The following is a 19,458-nucleotide window of genomic DNA, read 5'->3' as shown; positions in this document are numbered from 1 at the left end:
ACTGGTTTCGACGTATGGAGAAGTATATTGAGTGTGGTGGAAATTATTTTGAAAAAGTCTAAAGCGTTCACTCACACTGAAAAACTTTCTTAGTGCCCTTTGTATGCACCATGCTAGTCAACTTTACAAGATTATGTTCCTAATGCAGATATAGGCTATCATATGACAAATGTTCGCTACCCTTCACTGTACCACTCAACACAAAATAAATGTCTAACTTCTGAATGGGATGCGAAATACAAGCATAAACAGGCTCACTGTGTTATTCGGCAATCTTGTTGCTAACTGGCAAGCAAAACTGAACATTCATGAGGCTAATGGTCTGCTCCCAAAGGTGCAACTTACCCTGTGAAGTTCAGGAATTCAGTGCCTTTTCCCGTATACACACAACTGTGGTGACGGCTCTTACCCGAATTGGATATCACGTTTCTTTCACCAGGGATGACAAATAACATTTTCAAGGCTAGAAAAAATGTGATCATACTAAGCAGTAATGGCAAAAATTCATGACATGATAAGTGAGGTATATGGATATAGATTTAATAGGATGAGCATCACGACTTTGACTTTACGATGTTCTAAGCAGGAAAATGTGTTAATGAGGAACACACTAACAAGGTTTCACTGTATTCATTATTAGGAATTAATTTTGTATTATCAAGTAAGTAAAAACATAAAAAAGGCCTGTATATCACAGCTTTCAATGTACCTTATATGATACTTCCAAAATGAAAACAGTTTTCCAAGAAAACAATCTGTCCCCGAGGGTTCACTGTATTCTTTATTAGGAATAAATTTTGTATTATCGAGTAACTAAAAACATAAAAAAAGGCCTTCATATCACAGCTTTCAATGTAGCTTACATGATACCTCTAAAATTAAAACAATTTTCCAGGAAAACAATTTGTCATCAATAATAATGATAACTTACTGGAAATTCAATAGACTGAAAATTCACTCTCCCTTTTCTCCCTAATACATGAATGGAATCCCTTATCAGAATATCAGCCTTTAATGTTCTATAAAAATGACCCTTGCTGCCATTAAAAAATAATTTCCTCTCATTGACTTTAGAATAAGACATTTTTAACATATTCAAAAAATTGTGCAAACTATTTACATATAATGAACCCATTTGGACTTGAAATTCTATGTATATTTGAAAATTTTTGTATATTTTATGCTTATTTTCCAGTGAAGTCAGTGTCATGAGATTTGTTATTCTATGTTCTCCTATGTATCACATGTGACCTAAATGTGAACACAAAATAAAAATTATAGGTGTTCGATTTAATCCCAGAGTTTGGTCTGAAGTTGGATGCTAGTTTCTTTCATAAGAAAACTATTATTGGATGATATCCCGCTCAAAGCCTGACACTGCATTAACTGGTAAAGGAGTGATTTTATAGGAAGAAGTATCCTGGGATCATTTGAGAAATAAACCTGTTAATAGGGCATCAAATATTCATATGCAAAAAGAATATTATAGAAATTTATGCAAACTTCCTTGCAAGATTACATAAATATTACATTCAAGATGCTACATGATTTACTGACATTTAGAGTAAAATAAGAGAACTAACACTTCTAAAAATTGTACCCTTGAAACCCCATTTTGAATTGAAACATACTTTCTTGCTGAAGGTTATGTTTAATTTGGTTGTAATTTATGATGCACTTGTCTGGAAAAGCTAGCTATTAAATGTGTCCATTTTTCTGTAAAATCAGCTAATTTAATTTTCAGCCCATCATTTTCTATTTTTCTATCCAGCCAACTTGTTATGTATAATTAAATTAATATTGACATAACAGCTGACAAGAAATATAATTTTAAAAAGGCCACTTGCTGCAAAGTACCTGCAGTAAACGGTGTGGTCTTCACAGACGTTGGACAATGTTGATATCAACATATGACAGCATAATTTTCCTAGTAATCTCCTGATGTCTGACTCGAGAATTTCAGTCTAACTTCAAGAAGGTTTGCAGTATTTCCTATAAAGTGCCTAAGTATATAATTCAGATAATGAAAATGGAATAAATAAGTGTTCTGATATGAAACACTCTTCACCATACACTTTAATGTCTAGCATTCAATGAAATCCGTCCTTAAAATAGTGGTAAGATAATATATATAATACAAAGAATTGTACTTTGCAAACAGTGCATATCTTACCTAGGAACTTGAACCACGAGATATGCTGAGAAGAGGTAAGTTGAGGATTCAGTAAATACCGATCTCGGTTATAGCCTGTATCATTGACTGCATTGGGTGTAGGCACCAGAAGAGGCACACTGCCACTGATCAACTCTTGACACATCTCTGTGATAGTATCATCAAATACTCCTCCAGCATCATCTGCTCCCTCACCAACTAGCTTCACCTAAAAAAAAAAAAAAAAAAGTTCATTTTTTAAAGAAATAATAATATTATTATTATTATTGGTCAAATTAAGACATTACAGCACTGCTGTTAAACCAGAAAGCTTATGTGCTTCAGAGACTCTGTGCATGAATCAAAAAGGACAAGTAATCAACTACTTGAACGCGGGTTACTACAGAAGATCTTGGGCAGCGGATGGGTTGAAAAGTAAGCTCGACTGAAATCCAATAAAAAAAATATACAGCAAGATTGAACCAATAACAACAAGAATTAGAAAGAGAAGATTGCTGTTTTAGGGGCACATCTCTGTATAATAACTGGCTCACAAAGAAAATCTGGAAATTTTTAAAACCAAAGGCATCTTAAGTTGAGATGGTCCAAGAGTATGATAAAGATCTGAGAGAGGTGGGCATTATGGAGGATAAAATCAATGACAGGGTTAGTTTCAGGAGGATGGTGAAAAGCTATCAAGGTTTCATGGTAGAGACAGAAACCAGAAGACAGCAAGGTCCTTTCCCACAGGAGCGTGTGAAAGCGCTGATCAATGGGCTCAAGAGATACTGGCAGGATGACAAAGCTGGCAGACGAACTAGACACAGACACTGAAAATGGCAGTCCATAGAGGCACAATTAAAAAAAAAAAAAAAAAAAAAAACCAAAAAAAACCCACACAATAATTCTATGTCCTCAGCTATTATGTGCAGGCATTTTAATATATCGACATCTAGCTGCCTGTTCATCAATTTTGACACTCCGTCCTACTAGACGGCAGAGTAAACTGAATCTTTCTTGGGCATCTATAGCCGCATTTTACAATTTTCTGTATGTTGCACAGACGCAGAGAGGTATTATGGCAACGACGGGATAGAAAAGGGCTAGTAGTGGGAAGGAAGTGATTGTGGTTTTAATGAAGACCGAAGTATCTGCCTTGTGTGAAATTGGGAAACCATCTTCAGAGCTGCCGACAATGGGGTTCAAACCAACTATCTTCCGAATGTAAGCTGATAGCTACATACATGCTGAATTTTAATTCATTTTGTTGGGTGAACACCAAATTGGTCACCAGAGATTCTTTACATGACAAAATTGTATGACATGGAGTGCCGAATGGATTTTATTCTGCTTTTCAAAAATCTGACTCTGATGGGTTTGAACCCTGCTATCTTGGGATCTACCACTGATCCACAGAGGTAGCTTATTGAATCGGGTGATAGAAGAGTTTGAAATGAGAAAAAGCATACAAAAGAGCAAAACAGTAGTGATGATGAAAGGTAGGTAGGCCAGCAGGAAGGATGAGGGAACTAAAACCAAATCCATGGTGCAACAGCCCCAAAGGGCCATAGTCTACCAATCAACCCCTGCTATGCCTGACAGCCTGCAGATTTCGAGGTATCATGTGGTCAGTATGGCAAATCCTCTCGGCTGTTATTCTTGGCTTTCTAGACTGCTATCTCACCATCAGATAACTCCTCAATTGTAATCACATATGCTGAGTAGGCCTTGATCCAGCATCCAGATTTATGCAGCATGTACGAGGACAACAACAAAAAGAAATGAGAGAAGAGTTCTGGTGGCCAAGATGAAATTCCTTAGAGGTATCTTAGGGAAGACAAGAAAAGAAGAGATTAGAAATGAGGATTGGAGTTTCAAAACTACAGGATAGGATAGAATAATCATGCTGAAATGGTATGGACACATGATGCAAATGGGAAGACAGAGTTCCCAAGGAAGTGTTTGCAGAAAACCCAACAGGAAAGAGGCAGCAAGGAAGGCCTCAAAAGAAGAGGATGAACACACTGGAGGAGAATATAGAGAAGAGAGGAGAAAAGTTAGAAGATATATTAGAAGCAGGAAAGGAGAGGCAATGATGGAGGTCCTTGATTCATACCCCAACACAGAAGAGAACTGGAAATAGGGAACTAAGCGGAAGAAGAAGAATTTCCCTATCCAGAATGAAAAAAAAAGTCTTAAGTACATTACAATAATTTTCCAATGCCGACTGTCCACCAAAACCTCATTTTCAATTTTTTTGACAACTTCTCCACTGTTCATAGCAGCTCATGTTATCAACTTTAACTTAAGACAGATACTTTCCTTTTATTTAACTTATTACATAAAAGTGACTTATGAAATAGAAAGCCAGCCCCGCGGTGTAGGGGTAGAGTGCCTGCCTCTTACCCGGAGGCCCCAGGTTCGATTCCTGACCAGATCAGGGATTTTACCTGGACCTGAGGGCTGGTTCGAGGTCCACTCAACCTACGTGATTAGAATTGAGGAGCTATCTGACGGTCTAGAAAGCCGAGAATAATGGCTGAGAGGATTTGTCGTGCTGACCACACGACACCTCGTAATCTGCAGGCCTTTGGGCTGAGCAGCAGTCGCTTGGTAAGCCAAGGCCATTCAAGGGCTGTAGTGCCATGGGGTTTGGATTTTTTGGTTCTATGAAATAGAAAAATGTAATAGGTAAGCAAGAAGATTCACACACAAAGTGATTATAGAATTATCATCCGAAGGAAAAATGAGACTGATCTGTTAAACTTCTAATTTAATGCGATGCCAAGTGCTATATGATATAATTTATTTTAATTTCATTGCTTCATAATTTATGATAAAGCATATCATACGAGTACTTGCATCCGTAGTATTATATGTATATTTAGCGATTAAAAAATTGACAATAAATAGACAGTAAATTGATATTCACCTCAAGATCTATCCTCTAACAATAATGCAACCTCCTGACTTTACTCTTTCTTCAGACTGAAACATAACGCAAAAGTCAGAGAACATTTTTTGAATTGTGTCTCTACACCGAACAAGCAGCCCTGTAACCATGACATTGTTGAGGTTGTAGAAGGTTTTAACTCTTTCGCTGTGGAAGTCGACTTTTGTCGACTTACTTCCATACAGCATTTGCTGCTGTAATCAACTTTTGTCGACTTGGTACTTTCCTGCTATAGTTTCCGCGTGCTTCTTTAATAAAGGTGCATTTAATAATAGAAACATCTACAGTCATGTACTGACTGTGTACTAAGCACTGTTTGAAAAACTTGCCGCCAATATGGACCCGGCCTCCAATATTCCTGTCAGCTGTCTGGCCGGTAGCAGGCTTCACTCAGCAGCTATGAGCACGCAGAACAACATTAGTAATGACAGCAAAGAAATCTTCAATCTTTTAGTGGCCGATTCTGATTCAGACTGTTCAGTAAATTTGGACAATGAAACAAGTGATGATATGCATAGTGATCGTTCGGAAGAAAGAGCCAACGAGGAAGATCTCCATTTTGTATCAGACTGGCGGGATATTAGTGATGACATAAGAATTACAAAAATGAAATTACGTGACAGGGCAATTAGTGCTCCTGACTTCAGAAATTCTGTAATAATGGGACTTCTATGGGAGTATCAGCAGTCAGTGAGGAAGACCTTCTGATTACATACCTCAAGCGTGCCTGACAGAGAGGCATTTTCTTGGGGAGCAGCAGGACAAAAGTCACAAACCTAATTGTGTTATTTGTTCCATATTACCAGCACAATGTTCAAAGAAAGGAAAGGGACTGTGCAAGAGAAAACAGGCAATATTTTTTTGTAAGAATTGCCCAGTACAGCCTGCAATGTGTCCAGGTTCCATGTTTCGAGATGTATCACAGTAATGTGTGTTTCAAGGTCAAATGTCACTGCTAGTTTTCCTTTAAAAAAATAAAGTTTCAGTTCATTTGGGAAGAAAAAACAACAACAAAAAAACCCCCATTTTTCTGTAAGTGTTTTGTTTAAAAATAGCGCAGCGAAAGAGTTAAAATAGTTTCGTGTTGGCTTGTTGATCTACTTCTTCTCTCAATCGACTGATATTGGCTGACCTTTGTCAGATTCAAACTGTACAATGGGATCAAGAATAAATAGATTTCCTCTTGATTGCTATGATATCAGTTCTGTATGTACTTTGATTTTCTGCAACACAGTTCATAGTTCTTCTCAGTGAGGCTGACACTATCTTGCATCTGATCAGATGGTGTCTTGTATTCCACAGGAGTTCACCATGTTGGCACGAGATAAGGAAATGTGCTTAAGTTTCAGTCTTGTTACATTGTCTATAATGGGTACCATGCCAACTCCTCCCATGGAGAGCTCTTACAGGCAATTTACCCTACAATTTAATGGCCTCATGCCATTCAAAACTACTCAGTCCTTGACCAGATTTGAGCCATGTGTTAGTCGATGCACATTCTTCTTAAAGGACTATACCTTTGCCAACTGTTCTTAAATGGCACCATTTTTTTTTTTTTTTTTTTTTTACATTCTTGTGCTTGCAACATACCTCTTATAAGTATGGGATTGGTTATTGGCTGTGGTCTTGGCTGACTGCAGATACCCAGCTCTGAAAAACACATTTCTCTGTCTTGTTATCTCAGACTGCATTAATGTAGTTATTATTGGATCCTTCTAGGATGCTGCAAGCATTAAACTGTTGAATGAGTGATTCGCACAGTACTTTGCATAGTCTTAAACTCTAAATTTTTTAAATGTATCCAACATGGAGTCCAGTGTATCAATAGGAAGCTTTGCAGATATGTTTTATCGTTTTATTAAAATTCTTGAGAAAATCTGTATGAATTTTCTATTTATTGGTGTTGTTTGGAAAGAGTATACAACGATGGCCAGATGAACTGATTAATCACTGAAAACTTTTATTCTACATTCAGAAGAGGGCTTCCAATGAGTAAATCCAAACTCATTTACCATCTTCTCTTCATCCAATACAAGTCTGTCAGAGAAATTCACTCCAAGGTAATAAATGTGTATGCAGTCGCTTAAGCGCGGCCAGTATCCAGTAATCGGGAGATAGTGGGTTCGAACCCCACTGTCGGCAGCCCTGGAGATGGTTTTCCATGGTTTCCCATTTTCACACCGGGCAAATGCTGGGGTGTACCTTAATTAAGGCCACGGATGCTTTCTTCCCATTCCTAGACCTTTCCTATCCCATCGTTGCCATAAGACATATCTGTGTTGGTGCGATTTAAAGCAAATTGCAAAAAAAAAAAAATGTGTACCTTTGAGATTATAGAATGCATGTTGCTTTCTGAGTTAATATACAGTAGTGATTTACTAGGTTTAATTCCCCATTACTATGTTTATGGCTACTGATTTATTTTAGTTAAATATTAAGCCAATTTGATGGAAGTGCTGAATTACGATGTTCATGAGAGACATAGTGTCCTCTCTACTCTTTTTAACTGTGAAAGGTTCAACTGATATGGATCAAACATGAGATTTATAGTCTGTAACTCTCTACTCCCGTGGGTGTTTTCTTACCTGTTCTCCTATTGGGCGCATCCCAGGTGGCGGATAGGGGGGCCCTCCAGACTTGCTTGGAGCGTCTGGGGGAAATAAAATACCCTCTCGCAGACCAAAAAATAGGTACTGCCAGAAAATGTCTTGAGGCATTATGATTGTTACTAGCCCAAGCCAAGGCTTGGAAGTGAAAGCCTCGCTCACACATGCTAGAGAGACATCCATGGTTCCTCCACATGGGTGATACGGTGGTTCAGGTGAAGTGGTGCTGGTGATTGAGGTGAAGGCTCACAGCGGGGTGCTAGAACCAACACATCACTTTGCTCTATGTAGCCTGAACAAGTCGCGGGTTGGGAAAGGGGTGAACCCAACTTAGGGGGAAACTCATCGCTGTGAACTCAGACAAGGGAATGCCAAGCGGAAACCACATGAGTAGGCCTACTGAAGGGGGAACAAACCTGGCTAGGTTCGGGCCAGGGGCAGACCGCTGGCTGGACGACTGAGGGGCGTGGATTCTGCTATGGAGAGCCTGAGTTGTGGGAGAACAATGTGTGGCTGTATGCCTCATCACGGATGGTGAGAACGATGCTCAGGACCCTAGAAGGGGCAAAAACCCTATGATTGATTGAAACATGGATGCTCAAAAAGAACCATCTTCAAAAAATCAAGACATCAAGGGAAGCCATGGAAGCTTCAGCAGAGCAGATCCAGGAGCAAGTCCAAGATGAAAAAATGGAGACAAAAGTCCCAATAGGACAGGCTGTCACCAACACAAATCAAGAAATGGCAACAGAAGTTCCATTAGAGCAGACTGCTACCACAAGCAAATCAGGAACGTTCGCAGAGACAGAACTGAAGATTTCTGCATCGAAATTCAACAGATTACATATTGACAGACCGCCTTGCAACAGCGCATACTATAAGGAAAGGAATAGAGCAACGAAGGAAGCCAAAATACCGGCTGGAACCTGGAGGGAGAAGAAGCCAAGGAACAGCAATTGGCTATCTCTCCGACAACGCTCAAAAGGCTAAAGTCGGAGGATAGTATGCCATCAAATTAGCTACAAAACCACCCGCCACGAAAAAGAAAGAAGAAATGGTCATGTCCTTTTAGGAAAGACTTACTTTAATCAAGGTAGTCATAATACCTAAAACCTTTCCGGGCGAGTTGGCCGAGTGGTTAGGGGCACGCAGCTGTGAGCTCGCGTCCGGGAGATAGTGAGTTCGAACTCCACTGTTGGCAGCCCTGAAGATGGTTTTCCGTGGTTTCCCATTTTCACACCAGGCAAATGCCGGAGCTGTACCTTAATTAAAGCCTTGGCTGCTTCCTTCCCATTCCTAGGCCTTTCCTGTCCCATCGTCACCATAAGACCTATCTGTGTCGGTGTGACATAAAAAAAAAAGACCTTTCCAGATAGGAAACTGAAGGAGGAAGATGTGAAAGAGCTCTCATCTGTTCTGATAGCGCAGATGAAACCGCTGGTGGACGGATGTCTTCCAGGCTTCCACGAGTCTCCAAGGCAGGAAAGAGGAGCAATGGTACTGATCTGTGCAAATCCAGAAACCAAAAGTTGGCTGGAACAGAAAGTGGCCAATTGCAATCCTTGGAAAGGGGAGAATTTAGAGGTGGCAGAAGCCAAGAAGGTGCTGAATATTACAAAGGTCATCACCAAGTTTCCACCTCCATTTGACAAGATGAAGGTTGAAGATGTTCTTTCAAAATACATCAGCATGACACCAAACTTCCGACGAAAGACTGGAGAGTGCTGAATGCGACAACTACTGATGACACAGGACGGACAATTGTTTTGGCCCTTAATGAAAGAGATTTCGAAGAGCACAAGAAGAAAGGCCTTAAGGCCAAGCTTGGTCTTGGGCAGATCAAATTTCAAGTAATTAAGGGAAAAACAAAACATAGCGTTGGCAAAGATGATGTTGAAAGTTCTTCAGGCCAACCTTCAACAAAAAAAAGCAGCTGTTGCCCATTTTGTCAGGAAGTTCAAGTCCGAAGCTATTGACGTGGCTCTTATACAAGAGCCATGGCTAGTTAAGGGCAGAGTAGCAGGACTGGCAGAATCTGGATGTAAGCTAATGTATGATACTACATCGAATATGCTCAAAACATGTTTACTTGTGAGCAGAAAATTAAAATGTCTTCTGTTACAGGAAAATTGTTCAAGGGATTTAGTGGTGGTCAAGATAAAACTAGGAAATTGGGAAGGTCCCAGAGAAATAACAATAGGCTATGCGTACCTTCCATACGACTCAACGGATCCGCCTCCATCGGAAGATGTTGAAGAATTGATTTGCAAAGCAAAGAGGAAAGGTGAACACCTAGTACTCGGAGCAGATGCAAATGCACAACACACTGCATGGGGCAGTACCAACTGCAATGCAAGGGGTGAGTCTTTACTAGAGTTTATTATTAGATCAGATTTGATAATACTAAACCTAGGAAATAAATCAACATTCATAAATAAGAATCATTGAGAGGTAATAGATATCACATTAATAATAATTTCGTGTGGCTATCTCTAGCCGAGTGTAGCCCTCGTAAGGCAGACCCTCCGATGAGGGTGGGCGGCATCAGCCATGTGTAGGTAACTGCGTGTTATTGTGATGGAGGAGTTATGTGTGGTGTGTGAGTTGCAGGGATGTTGGGGACAGCATAAACACCCAGCCCCCAGGCCATTGGAATTAACCAATGAAGGTTAAAATCCTCGACCCGCCCAGGAATTGAACCCAGGACCTTCTGAACCAAAGGCCAGTTCGCTGACCATTCACCAACAAGTCGGATGATATCACATTGAGCACCACACATATAGCAAACGTCGTTAAGGATTGGAAGGTGCTGGAGGAGCCATCCTTGGCAGATCACCAGCATATCCAATTTGCGATAGATGCGAGGCAATGTGATATTGAATTGTACAGAGATCCTAAAAGAACGAACTAGGATGGATACAGAGAAGTTCTAGGACAGGCTGTACAAAAGATCCAAACAAATGTAAGGGGACAGAGGGAATTGGATGAGGCAGTGGAACAATTAGAAGAGGCATTTTAGCCTCATACCATGACAACTGTCCCCTCAGAGAAAAGAAAACTGCCAAAAATGTTAGGTGGTGGAATAACAACCTAGCCAAAATGAAGAAAGAGGTTAGAACATTGTATAAAAAATCATCAAGAGATGGCATGTGGGACGTATATCGTAGGAAACTCACTGAGTATAACCTAGAGATACAGAGAGCAAAAAAGAAACTCTCGGAGAATGTTTTGTGAGAAAGTGGAATCATACACTGAAGCAGCAAGGCTCGAGAAGGTTCTTAAAAAGGTACATATAAATCAAGTAGGAACACTGGAAAAACCTGATGGAAAGGAGACACTGGAGGTGTTGCTAGCTTGTCATTTTCCTGACGCTGAGGAAGTAGAAGGGGAAGGTATAGTTGAAACAGAGGCCAGACCACGAAAAGCAAATTGGAACTGTGCCAACCAATTAATTAAGCCTAACCATGTGAGGTGGGCAATTAACACGTTTCAGCCCATAAAGGCTCCGGGGGCCAGATGAGATACTCCCAATACTCTTGCAGGAAGGACGGGAGATAATCAATCAAGGCCCTGACAGACTTTTTAGAGCAAGTCTAGCTCTGGGGTACATGCTGCAATCATGGTCTAAGGCTACAGTGATATTTATACCAAACCCTGGAAGGGCAAACTATGCCCAAGCCAAAGTCTATAGACCATTATACTTAAACTCCTTCATGCTAAAAGATACTGGATACTGGAGAAGATACTGGATAAATTCAGAAAACGGTGCAAATGAACTCAACCTTACATGAAAATCAGTTTGCATATAGACCTGGCAGATCCACTGAGACAACACTCCATCATTTGGTTTCTAAACTAGAGAAAAGCCTAGAATACATTTCTAGACATAGAAGGGGCCTTCAGTAATACGACCTACAACTCAATGATTAAAATGTTGAAGAGAGTACGGTGAGCAAGACAGTTGTAAAATGGATTCAGATCCATGTTAGATGGGAGGAAAATAAAGGTAACTCTGTTTGAAAAGATGCTAACGGTTAGAGTCATGCAAGGTTGTGCACAGGGAGGAGTCCTTTCTCCTCTTCTGTGAAACTTTGTTGTGAACAAAATCATAGTCATGCTCAATGAACAAGGATTTTATACACAAGGATATGCAGGTGATCTAGTTATTGTGGTAAGAGATAAGGTGATGAGTGTCATCCAAGACCTCATGCAAAGGTCATTTAACTTTGTGGAGAACTGGTGTCGGGAAGAACAACTCCCAGTCAACCCGAGCAAGATAACACTGGTCATTTTCACAAGAAGGAAGAAATTAGAGGGGACGAGAACACTGAAGAAATCTATACGGAAGAACAAGCCTTACACTTACGTGCAATATTAGACAAAAAGTTAACCTGGAATCCTTACATAGAAAGAAACACAATTCGAGCTAAGAACCTACTGTATGCATGCAAGAGGGCAGTCGGGACAACATGGGGTCTAAAGCCAACAATGGTAATGTGGACATACACAATGATCATAAGACCACTGATGACCTATGCAGCAATCATTTGGTGGATGAAAGTAAGTCCAGAAAAAGTCAGCAGCAAACTAAATAGCCTTCAGAGAATGGCATGTATAGCCATAACTGGGGCAATGAAAACTACACCGACAGAAGTTTTGTATACCCTACTTGATCTCCCTCCATTAAGTAACTTTATAGAGGGACAGGCTAGAATGAGCTCATATAGACTGTAGCAAAATGGATGCGGGAAGGCTCAAAGGCCCAATCTTGGACACTGTAAAATTAACAGAGTAATAACAGGGGAAGTTTTACACATGCCCGATGATCATATGATTCCAATCTTTGAGAAATCATTGCTGATCATATGATTCCAAATTATATCTTTGAGAACCCATTTGAGACCCAGATAACAAAAAAGGAAGACTGAGACATTAACAGATGGAAAAATGGTAGGGAAGATAGTGTGTGGTCGACAGATGGCTCAAGGACTGAGATGGGAACAGGAGGAACAATCAACAGGGAAAGACCTGAGAGATCAATCCAAATGAGTCTAGGCAGACATACTACAGCTTTCCAAGCTGAAGTGATAGCCATCATTACAGGCTTTGAGGAAAACCTGAAAATGAACTACAGAGATAAGGACATTTTCATATTTACAGATAGCCAAACAGCCATTAAGACACTTGAAGCTGTCCGGATCATATCCAAAATTGTTTGGTATTGTCATACACTTTTCCTGAAGCTCTCAGAGTATAATGTTGTTAAAATAATATGGGTATCTGGGCATGCAGGCATAGAAGGTAATGAAAAAGCAGATAAACTGGCAAGAAAAGGGTCAGAAACACCTTTTGTGGGCCCAGAACCAGTATGTGGGATCTCTTATAGACAAGCCCGACTTTACATAGGTAAATGGGTACAAAAGAAACAAATGGAAAATTGGAAAAATGCTCCAGGATGCAGACTTGTGAAAGAACTAATAAAGAGCCCAAACAAGAAGCCTCAGAAAGTGCTGGAACTCAGCAAATAAAATATAAGATGGGTAGTACGACTGCTGACTGGACACTGCCATCTTAGAAAGGACCTACAATGGAATTGGAGTAATAAGAGACAATGTATGTAGGAAATGTAACGATGCAGAAGAATCAGCTGAACACATACTCTTTGAATGTGAGGCGCTGGGAAGAATGAGAATCTCCACACTGGGACTAACTGGTGAAGAGAGAAGAAACATCCGAGAAGACCCAATAAGGAGGATCTGCAACTTTATGAAGGGAACAAGTATAACTAGGTGGGGATGAAGGAAAACACTTGGTAGCAAAAGATCTTCGAGGTCGACAATGAAAGGGACATTTTAAAGAGACCCCATGAATAAAGGAATAAGAAGGAGAACTCTCTACTCTTAGCAATAATTATGGTATCGTCAGCGTATCCAAGTACCGTGAGCCTAGGTCCTTCAACTAATTCATACACGCATATTCGAAACCGACTTTCAACCTATTGGATCATGTTACATACAATTAGTACGTGCTGAAGAGATGTTAAGTACAGAACAAAGCTGTGCCCCTTTACACTGCAATCCTCGTCGTAAAATTTGCAATACGTAGGTTGTGGAATGGCCAGATCCCAACATACTCTAGATGTAGACTTCTTTGGACTTTGTGCATACGTTCCTCTCATGGCTTCCACAATGTGATTTGCTCTACACAAGGGCGTCCCTGTCTTTCTCTTGGTGGGCCACACAACCTGTTTTCACAAACTGATTATACCATGACTTGATAGTTTTCACCTGTAATGGAGCTATCTGATACTCTGCTCTGAAACGTCATTGAATGGTAATTAGCGATTTTGTTTCATGGAACCACAGACAACACTGTGTGCACTCTGCACCACTGAATACCTCCATGGCGTCTGTATCACGTTTCTGCCAGACGAGCGAGGAGAATGCATGGAGTGAAATCTGTCAGCTAGACTTAAAACTTGGTGATATGACATGAAGATTGACAAACATCCGAATAAATTTTGATTAGTAGTTTTGAAATTATTCATTGATACCTTCAAGTAAGTAGTTTTCAATAACCCTGTCTATTAGTTAATAGTCATGGTATTCTTATTCTCCTTCCTGGTTTTTAGTGTACTTTCCTATTCTAGTATAAATTAGGTAACTTTCTATTGAAACTTATCAACAATTTACTCTAATTAAATTACAAGTATGTACTATCCATGTCTCCCTCTATTCCTAGACTTCTGATGCATAAACTATGCCATTTCTGCTTTTCTGAGAAATATTATTTTGCCCGGTTGATCTCAAATTCTACTAGTACAATTATTCATCTTTCTGTCTGGCAACAATACTACCAACTTTGTCATAACTCATAAGGTAACCAATGCTACCACACGTCACATGGTACCATCCCTTTTGTCCACTACATGGTAGCAGACCGTATGTCTGTCACAAATTTCACATGCAGGCAGCCTATAAGACATCAAATCAAAACGCCAGTGCATGGTAGCTGAGCCCATATGATAATAGTGATTTTTTTATTATTATTATTATTATTATTATTATTATTATTAAAGTGTACCTTTATTTTTATTTTCATAAACCCTAGTTTCATAGAAATATGTACAGGATATCTGAAAACAAAAGCAATCAATACTGGAGAAATCTTATCTAATTCATAAAGTTCCACTTCATAATCCTTTAAAAGAAGAAGACAAACATTAAATAAGCTCACAATTCTGTATTACTATGTTTGTATGACAAGTGAGAGAATTGTGTTTAGTAACATATTCCAGGGAAACTATGCAACAATGAAATTATTAATTTAAGATAGTCCAATGGAGATTCTTTTTTAAATGTTGAATTGCATGTCTTACCTTCCATGCTCTAGAAGGCAGGCGTAGCTCTGCTGGTTTCATCTTCACTACTTGCCGAGCCACTTGTATGAAGATAGGTTTACACCGTCGACCTCGGGTAGCAAGACGGCGTACTGTAACCTGAGGTCCATAGTTACGACCTTGAACTGTTGTGCGACCTACACTGCGTACCAACGGTAGAGTATACACTCGAGGAGCTAGCAAGGGCCGCAACTGAGCTGATGTAAATACTCGAAGGGTCGATGTCAACCATTCACATTGCTATGAACAAAATAAATTGAGTGTAAAACTAATGACTGTAATAACAACTAAAACCAAACAACAACACATGCTTTCCTGACAGAACATACTGAAATAAAGTTCTGTAAGGCTTTTTAGAAAAGCAAATAAAAATCAAATGTGATTCCTGACCCTAAATTCAGATGTTTCTGTTATTATGTTACCTGCTGAAGACAAAAAGCTCTATCCCTCACTTTAAACTACAAGAAATTATTACTGTACTAAGACAACATCCAAATTAATAAAATACTGGACTTAAACAGTAACTTACAGATTTTGTTTAGTAAGTGACAATGGGGATTTAACAAAAGAATCAGATTACAATTCTAGTGATTTATCTATACAGGAAGATTACAAGTATAAGTGTCAGCCATAAAATCTGATGTATCTTTCCATGAATTTAATTTTTGTTTACATAATGAGGACATTTTGTGGCCACAAGCAAAATTCCAGGTTGCAAGAATGTAACGGTGGCAATAAAAATAACAATAAATATCAATTACAGAATGAGGTAGAAATCCGACAAATAATATTTTAAGTTACACAATAGTACAGTGACACACGGAATTAACAAATAAATTGTAACACTGTGTGACTGAGACACAAATCAATAAATATATTAAATGAACCCCACAATAAAATAGTACAGACACAGAAATCAGTCAAACTGATGAGAAGTCGGTATCACAGTTAAAATTCCAAGAAAAGACAACACAAGGAGAAACAACTGATTAACTACTCACCTTATTGAGGACAGTATGTGGAAGGTAAGGTCAGAGACTATCGTTTTCTATATGCAATTTTTTTATTCTTTACGAAAGAAAAATATCACACGAGAACACATTTACTTCTTTGTGTAACAACTTTATTGTCGCTACGATACATATGCTGTTCTCTTCAATGCTTCTTTTTTCTATTCTCCCACTTGCATATCTTTTTTGTTCTCTCAAAAAACAATCAATCTCTTTTTAAAACAATCTACAAATAATATACACATGTTCCACAGCAATGACTTATTGCTGATGTTTCTTGGCACCATATTGGAAGTCTGTGTGTTAATATGTCCATTGCTATGTCACAAGTCTGGTACCTTATTCATCGTAAACTGAACATGCTAATATATAAGCAGGATAAGTACATGGACGTTATACGTCCAGGAGCATAAAACATTAATATATTAACCCATTAGTGCATAGCGTCCAAAAAATCGGATGTTACAAAAAAGAAAATTGCATGATATTTATGCATGGTTTTAAGCCCGCGATATTTTCTTGTGCTTCAGACAGGCTGTGGCTAACAAGAAACAAGAATACACCATTCTTTATCCTTACCATACATTGTTGAATCACACTAATTGCGAGCTTGGTGGCAAGATAGTGAAGTACAGAGTTTTGTGCAACAGTCGAGATTTTTATTTATGAATTAACAAATATTTCCAATAATTGTAAACTTTGGTATGGACCATATTGTTAATACTCTATGAATCTATACTGACATACAAAGATGTCAATTATGTCTTATAATTGACGTGACAGAAGTATACAAATATAGCTATCCTGAAAATCAGATGCTATGCACAGGGAGTCCTACTGTCTCAGACATGCTAGTTTGATAGTGAGCGAAATATTGGAAGTTTTGGAGGAAGAACTGACATTTGGTGAGCAGCACCATATCAAAACTCCTGATGACGGGTGTGAAATGGTTGATGATAATGACAGATGAGTACCAGGGTAATCTAAATTACACTGGTAGAAGCCTACTTCTGAGTAAATGTGAAGAGCAAATTGCTTCAACAAAATATGAAAAAGGGAAAGCTAGGTCAGTTGTAGTCAAAATATTACTGAAAGTTTACAGATTGACCTGAAAAACCAGAAAACTGTGCAAAAGGAAGCTGTCATATGAAAATAAAGACTCATACATAAGATTGGGCCCTGTTTCCGATATCTCTGATAGAAAATTCAAAAGCATTAACAGGTCAAATTGTAACATAAAAGAAGCAACTCCAAAGTGGACAAGATCACAATCTACATCTTATTTGGTGACTGTTTTCTATCCCCCCCCCCCCCTAGGTCAGATGATCTGCGAAATTGTGAAACTCTGATAGACTTCTTTCTCTGCCAGTGGCTATAGGATACCTTTCCACCTTTCCAAGTGTATACAGCAATGTAAAATGAAAGGCTGAAGTAACTTGGACTTGGAGGAAGTGTAGTCTTGCTTCTCACTGATGCAGGTGCAACTAAATCAAACATGGCTCATACAATATTCTTTGACAACTACTTTACATTCCTGAAATTGGCAAGACATCTGGCTTCAAAGGGAATAAGTGCAACAGGGACATTTCAAGAAAACCAGACAGAGAAGTGCCCCCTTCAAAGAAAGGCGGACAAGAAAAAGAAGAAGGGGATCATATGACTTCAGGAGTTTTGGTGGTGCATTGCTCGTGCACTGGAATGACAACAGTGTTGTCACTGCTGGTACGAACTACAAACAGACAGAGAAGCAGTGCATCAAGTTGGTCTAGCGTGAACAAATACGCAAAGTGTCTGTACTAAAATGAAAGCTGTTCAAGTCCTATAGTGGCACCCGAAGAGTGGATCAGCTTGACCAGTTTGGACTTCACCTGAAATGCTTCATCAGTAAATACATAACCGTAAATAGCATATACAGTATTGTAATAAGTCTTTATTGGAAATTGTGGATCTACTTTACAGTGTAAATTGGATAAGATAATCCAACTCTCTAACACTATCTAGCTTGCAACATTATTGTACAATATAATGCTGAGTAACTAGTGTTGTTGTACTGACCTGAGTGCATAGCATCCGATATATCGAACGGCCTGTGTAAATAAAACTATCACTCGTATGAACTTTCTGATTGTTGGAATGTGTTTCTGCAATTATTAAGAGTGGAAAGTGTAGATAAATTAAAACACAAAAAATTTAACTTTATGCACTAATGGGTTAACACAATTTACAGATCATAGTAACTCCTATTATATTAAATATGACTACTGAAGAATTTATACCACAATTAGGATATAGGACCTACGACAATTACCCCACCCCGTAAAACCTTCAATATCTATCCTCGACCCTTTCTCTAGGTCTTAAGTTATATCTAGGTGTCCTGATATCTATGTATTCATCTCTCTTATCCTGCAAGGTAGGTATCGGTGTGTGTTGATCCTCCCTGGAGTCCGCATTCTTCTGGGGACTCTTAGAGAGTGTCCACTCTCCGATCTCTCTGCCTTCTTGTAGGGGTCGAGGTAACGCCTTCAATTCCGACGTATGCACCTTCGTCGGCGGTGTAGTCTTCAGATGATACACATCATTTCCCAACTTTGTATCCGCCTTGAAAGGTCCAAGCCACTTTGGAGCCATCCCATTGTGGAACTTTTGAAGCTTGTTGCTGAGGGGAAGGTTCTGACGAAGAACTAGCATTCCAGGTCTGAACTCTCTTTCCTCCGGTGCATTGCTGTTCTCAACTTCTCTCCTTGAACGCTCTTCAGCTTAGCGGTGCACCTGTTGAATCTGCTGCTGGTTCCGCACGTGCCATGTATCAGGATCCTCCAGTTCCCCTCCTTGACCATGGATAAAGTTCTAGTTGCCAGTTCTCTTGACTGAATGTCCAAGGAAAAGTTCTGCAGGTGAGAAACCCGTGACACGATGAACTCGCTGTCTGATTGCCAGAAGGGACTCAAGTAGGTGTTGGTCCCACTTGGTATGTTTTCTGTCGACCAAGTGAACCCGAAACATCTTCTCTGGCTCCTGGTTTCTCCGTTCGGTAGGATTCGTCTGTGGATGGTAGATCAGTGTTGTCCAGTGTTCGATTCCCCACTCTGACAAAGTTCACAACCACTATCTCGAGGTAAACTGACTGCCATTGTCCATGAGTAGACACGGAGGATACCCATACCGACTGAAGACTTCCATCCTTAAGAGTTGTACGATACGTCCCGATGTAGCTTCAGGGATGGCGAATGCTTCCACCCATCTGGTGAATAGATCAGTCAACATGAAGATCCCTGTTTTTCCCCAAGATGTCCTAGGGTAGGGTCCCATAAGGTCAAGGGCGAGGACCTTCCAAG

General features: G+C 39.5%; 1 protein-coding gene across 1 annotated transcript in view; it reads right to left on the bottom strand.

Moving 5' to 3' along the window:
• Positions 1–19,458, bottom strand: part of LOC136858059 (probable E3 ubiquitin-protein ligase HERC1) — an 850,878-nt gene that overhangs the window by 73,663 nt on the left and 757,757 nt on the right. Inside the window, exons 65-66 of the mRNA XM_068225263.1 lie at positions 15,090–15,350; positions 2,174–2,381 (exon numbers count right to left, since the gene is read on the bottom strand). Coding sequence (XP_068081364.1) covers positions 2,174–2,381; positions 15,090–15,350 — 469 coding nt within the window. The remainder of the gene's footprint in view (positions 1–2,173; positions 2,382–15,089; positions 15,351–19,458) is intronic.

Source organism: Anabrus simplex, chromosome 1 (genome assembly GCF_040414725.1).
Source record: "Anabrus simplex isolate iqAnaSimp1 chromosome 1, ASM4041472v1, whole genome shotgun sequence".
NCBI lineage: Eukaryota > Metazoa > Arthropoda > Insecta > Orthoptera > Tettigoniidae > Anabrus > Anabrus simplex.
Note: the sequence above shows the minus strand (reverse complement) of the source record. Positions and strands in the feature narration are given on the sequence as shown.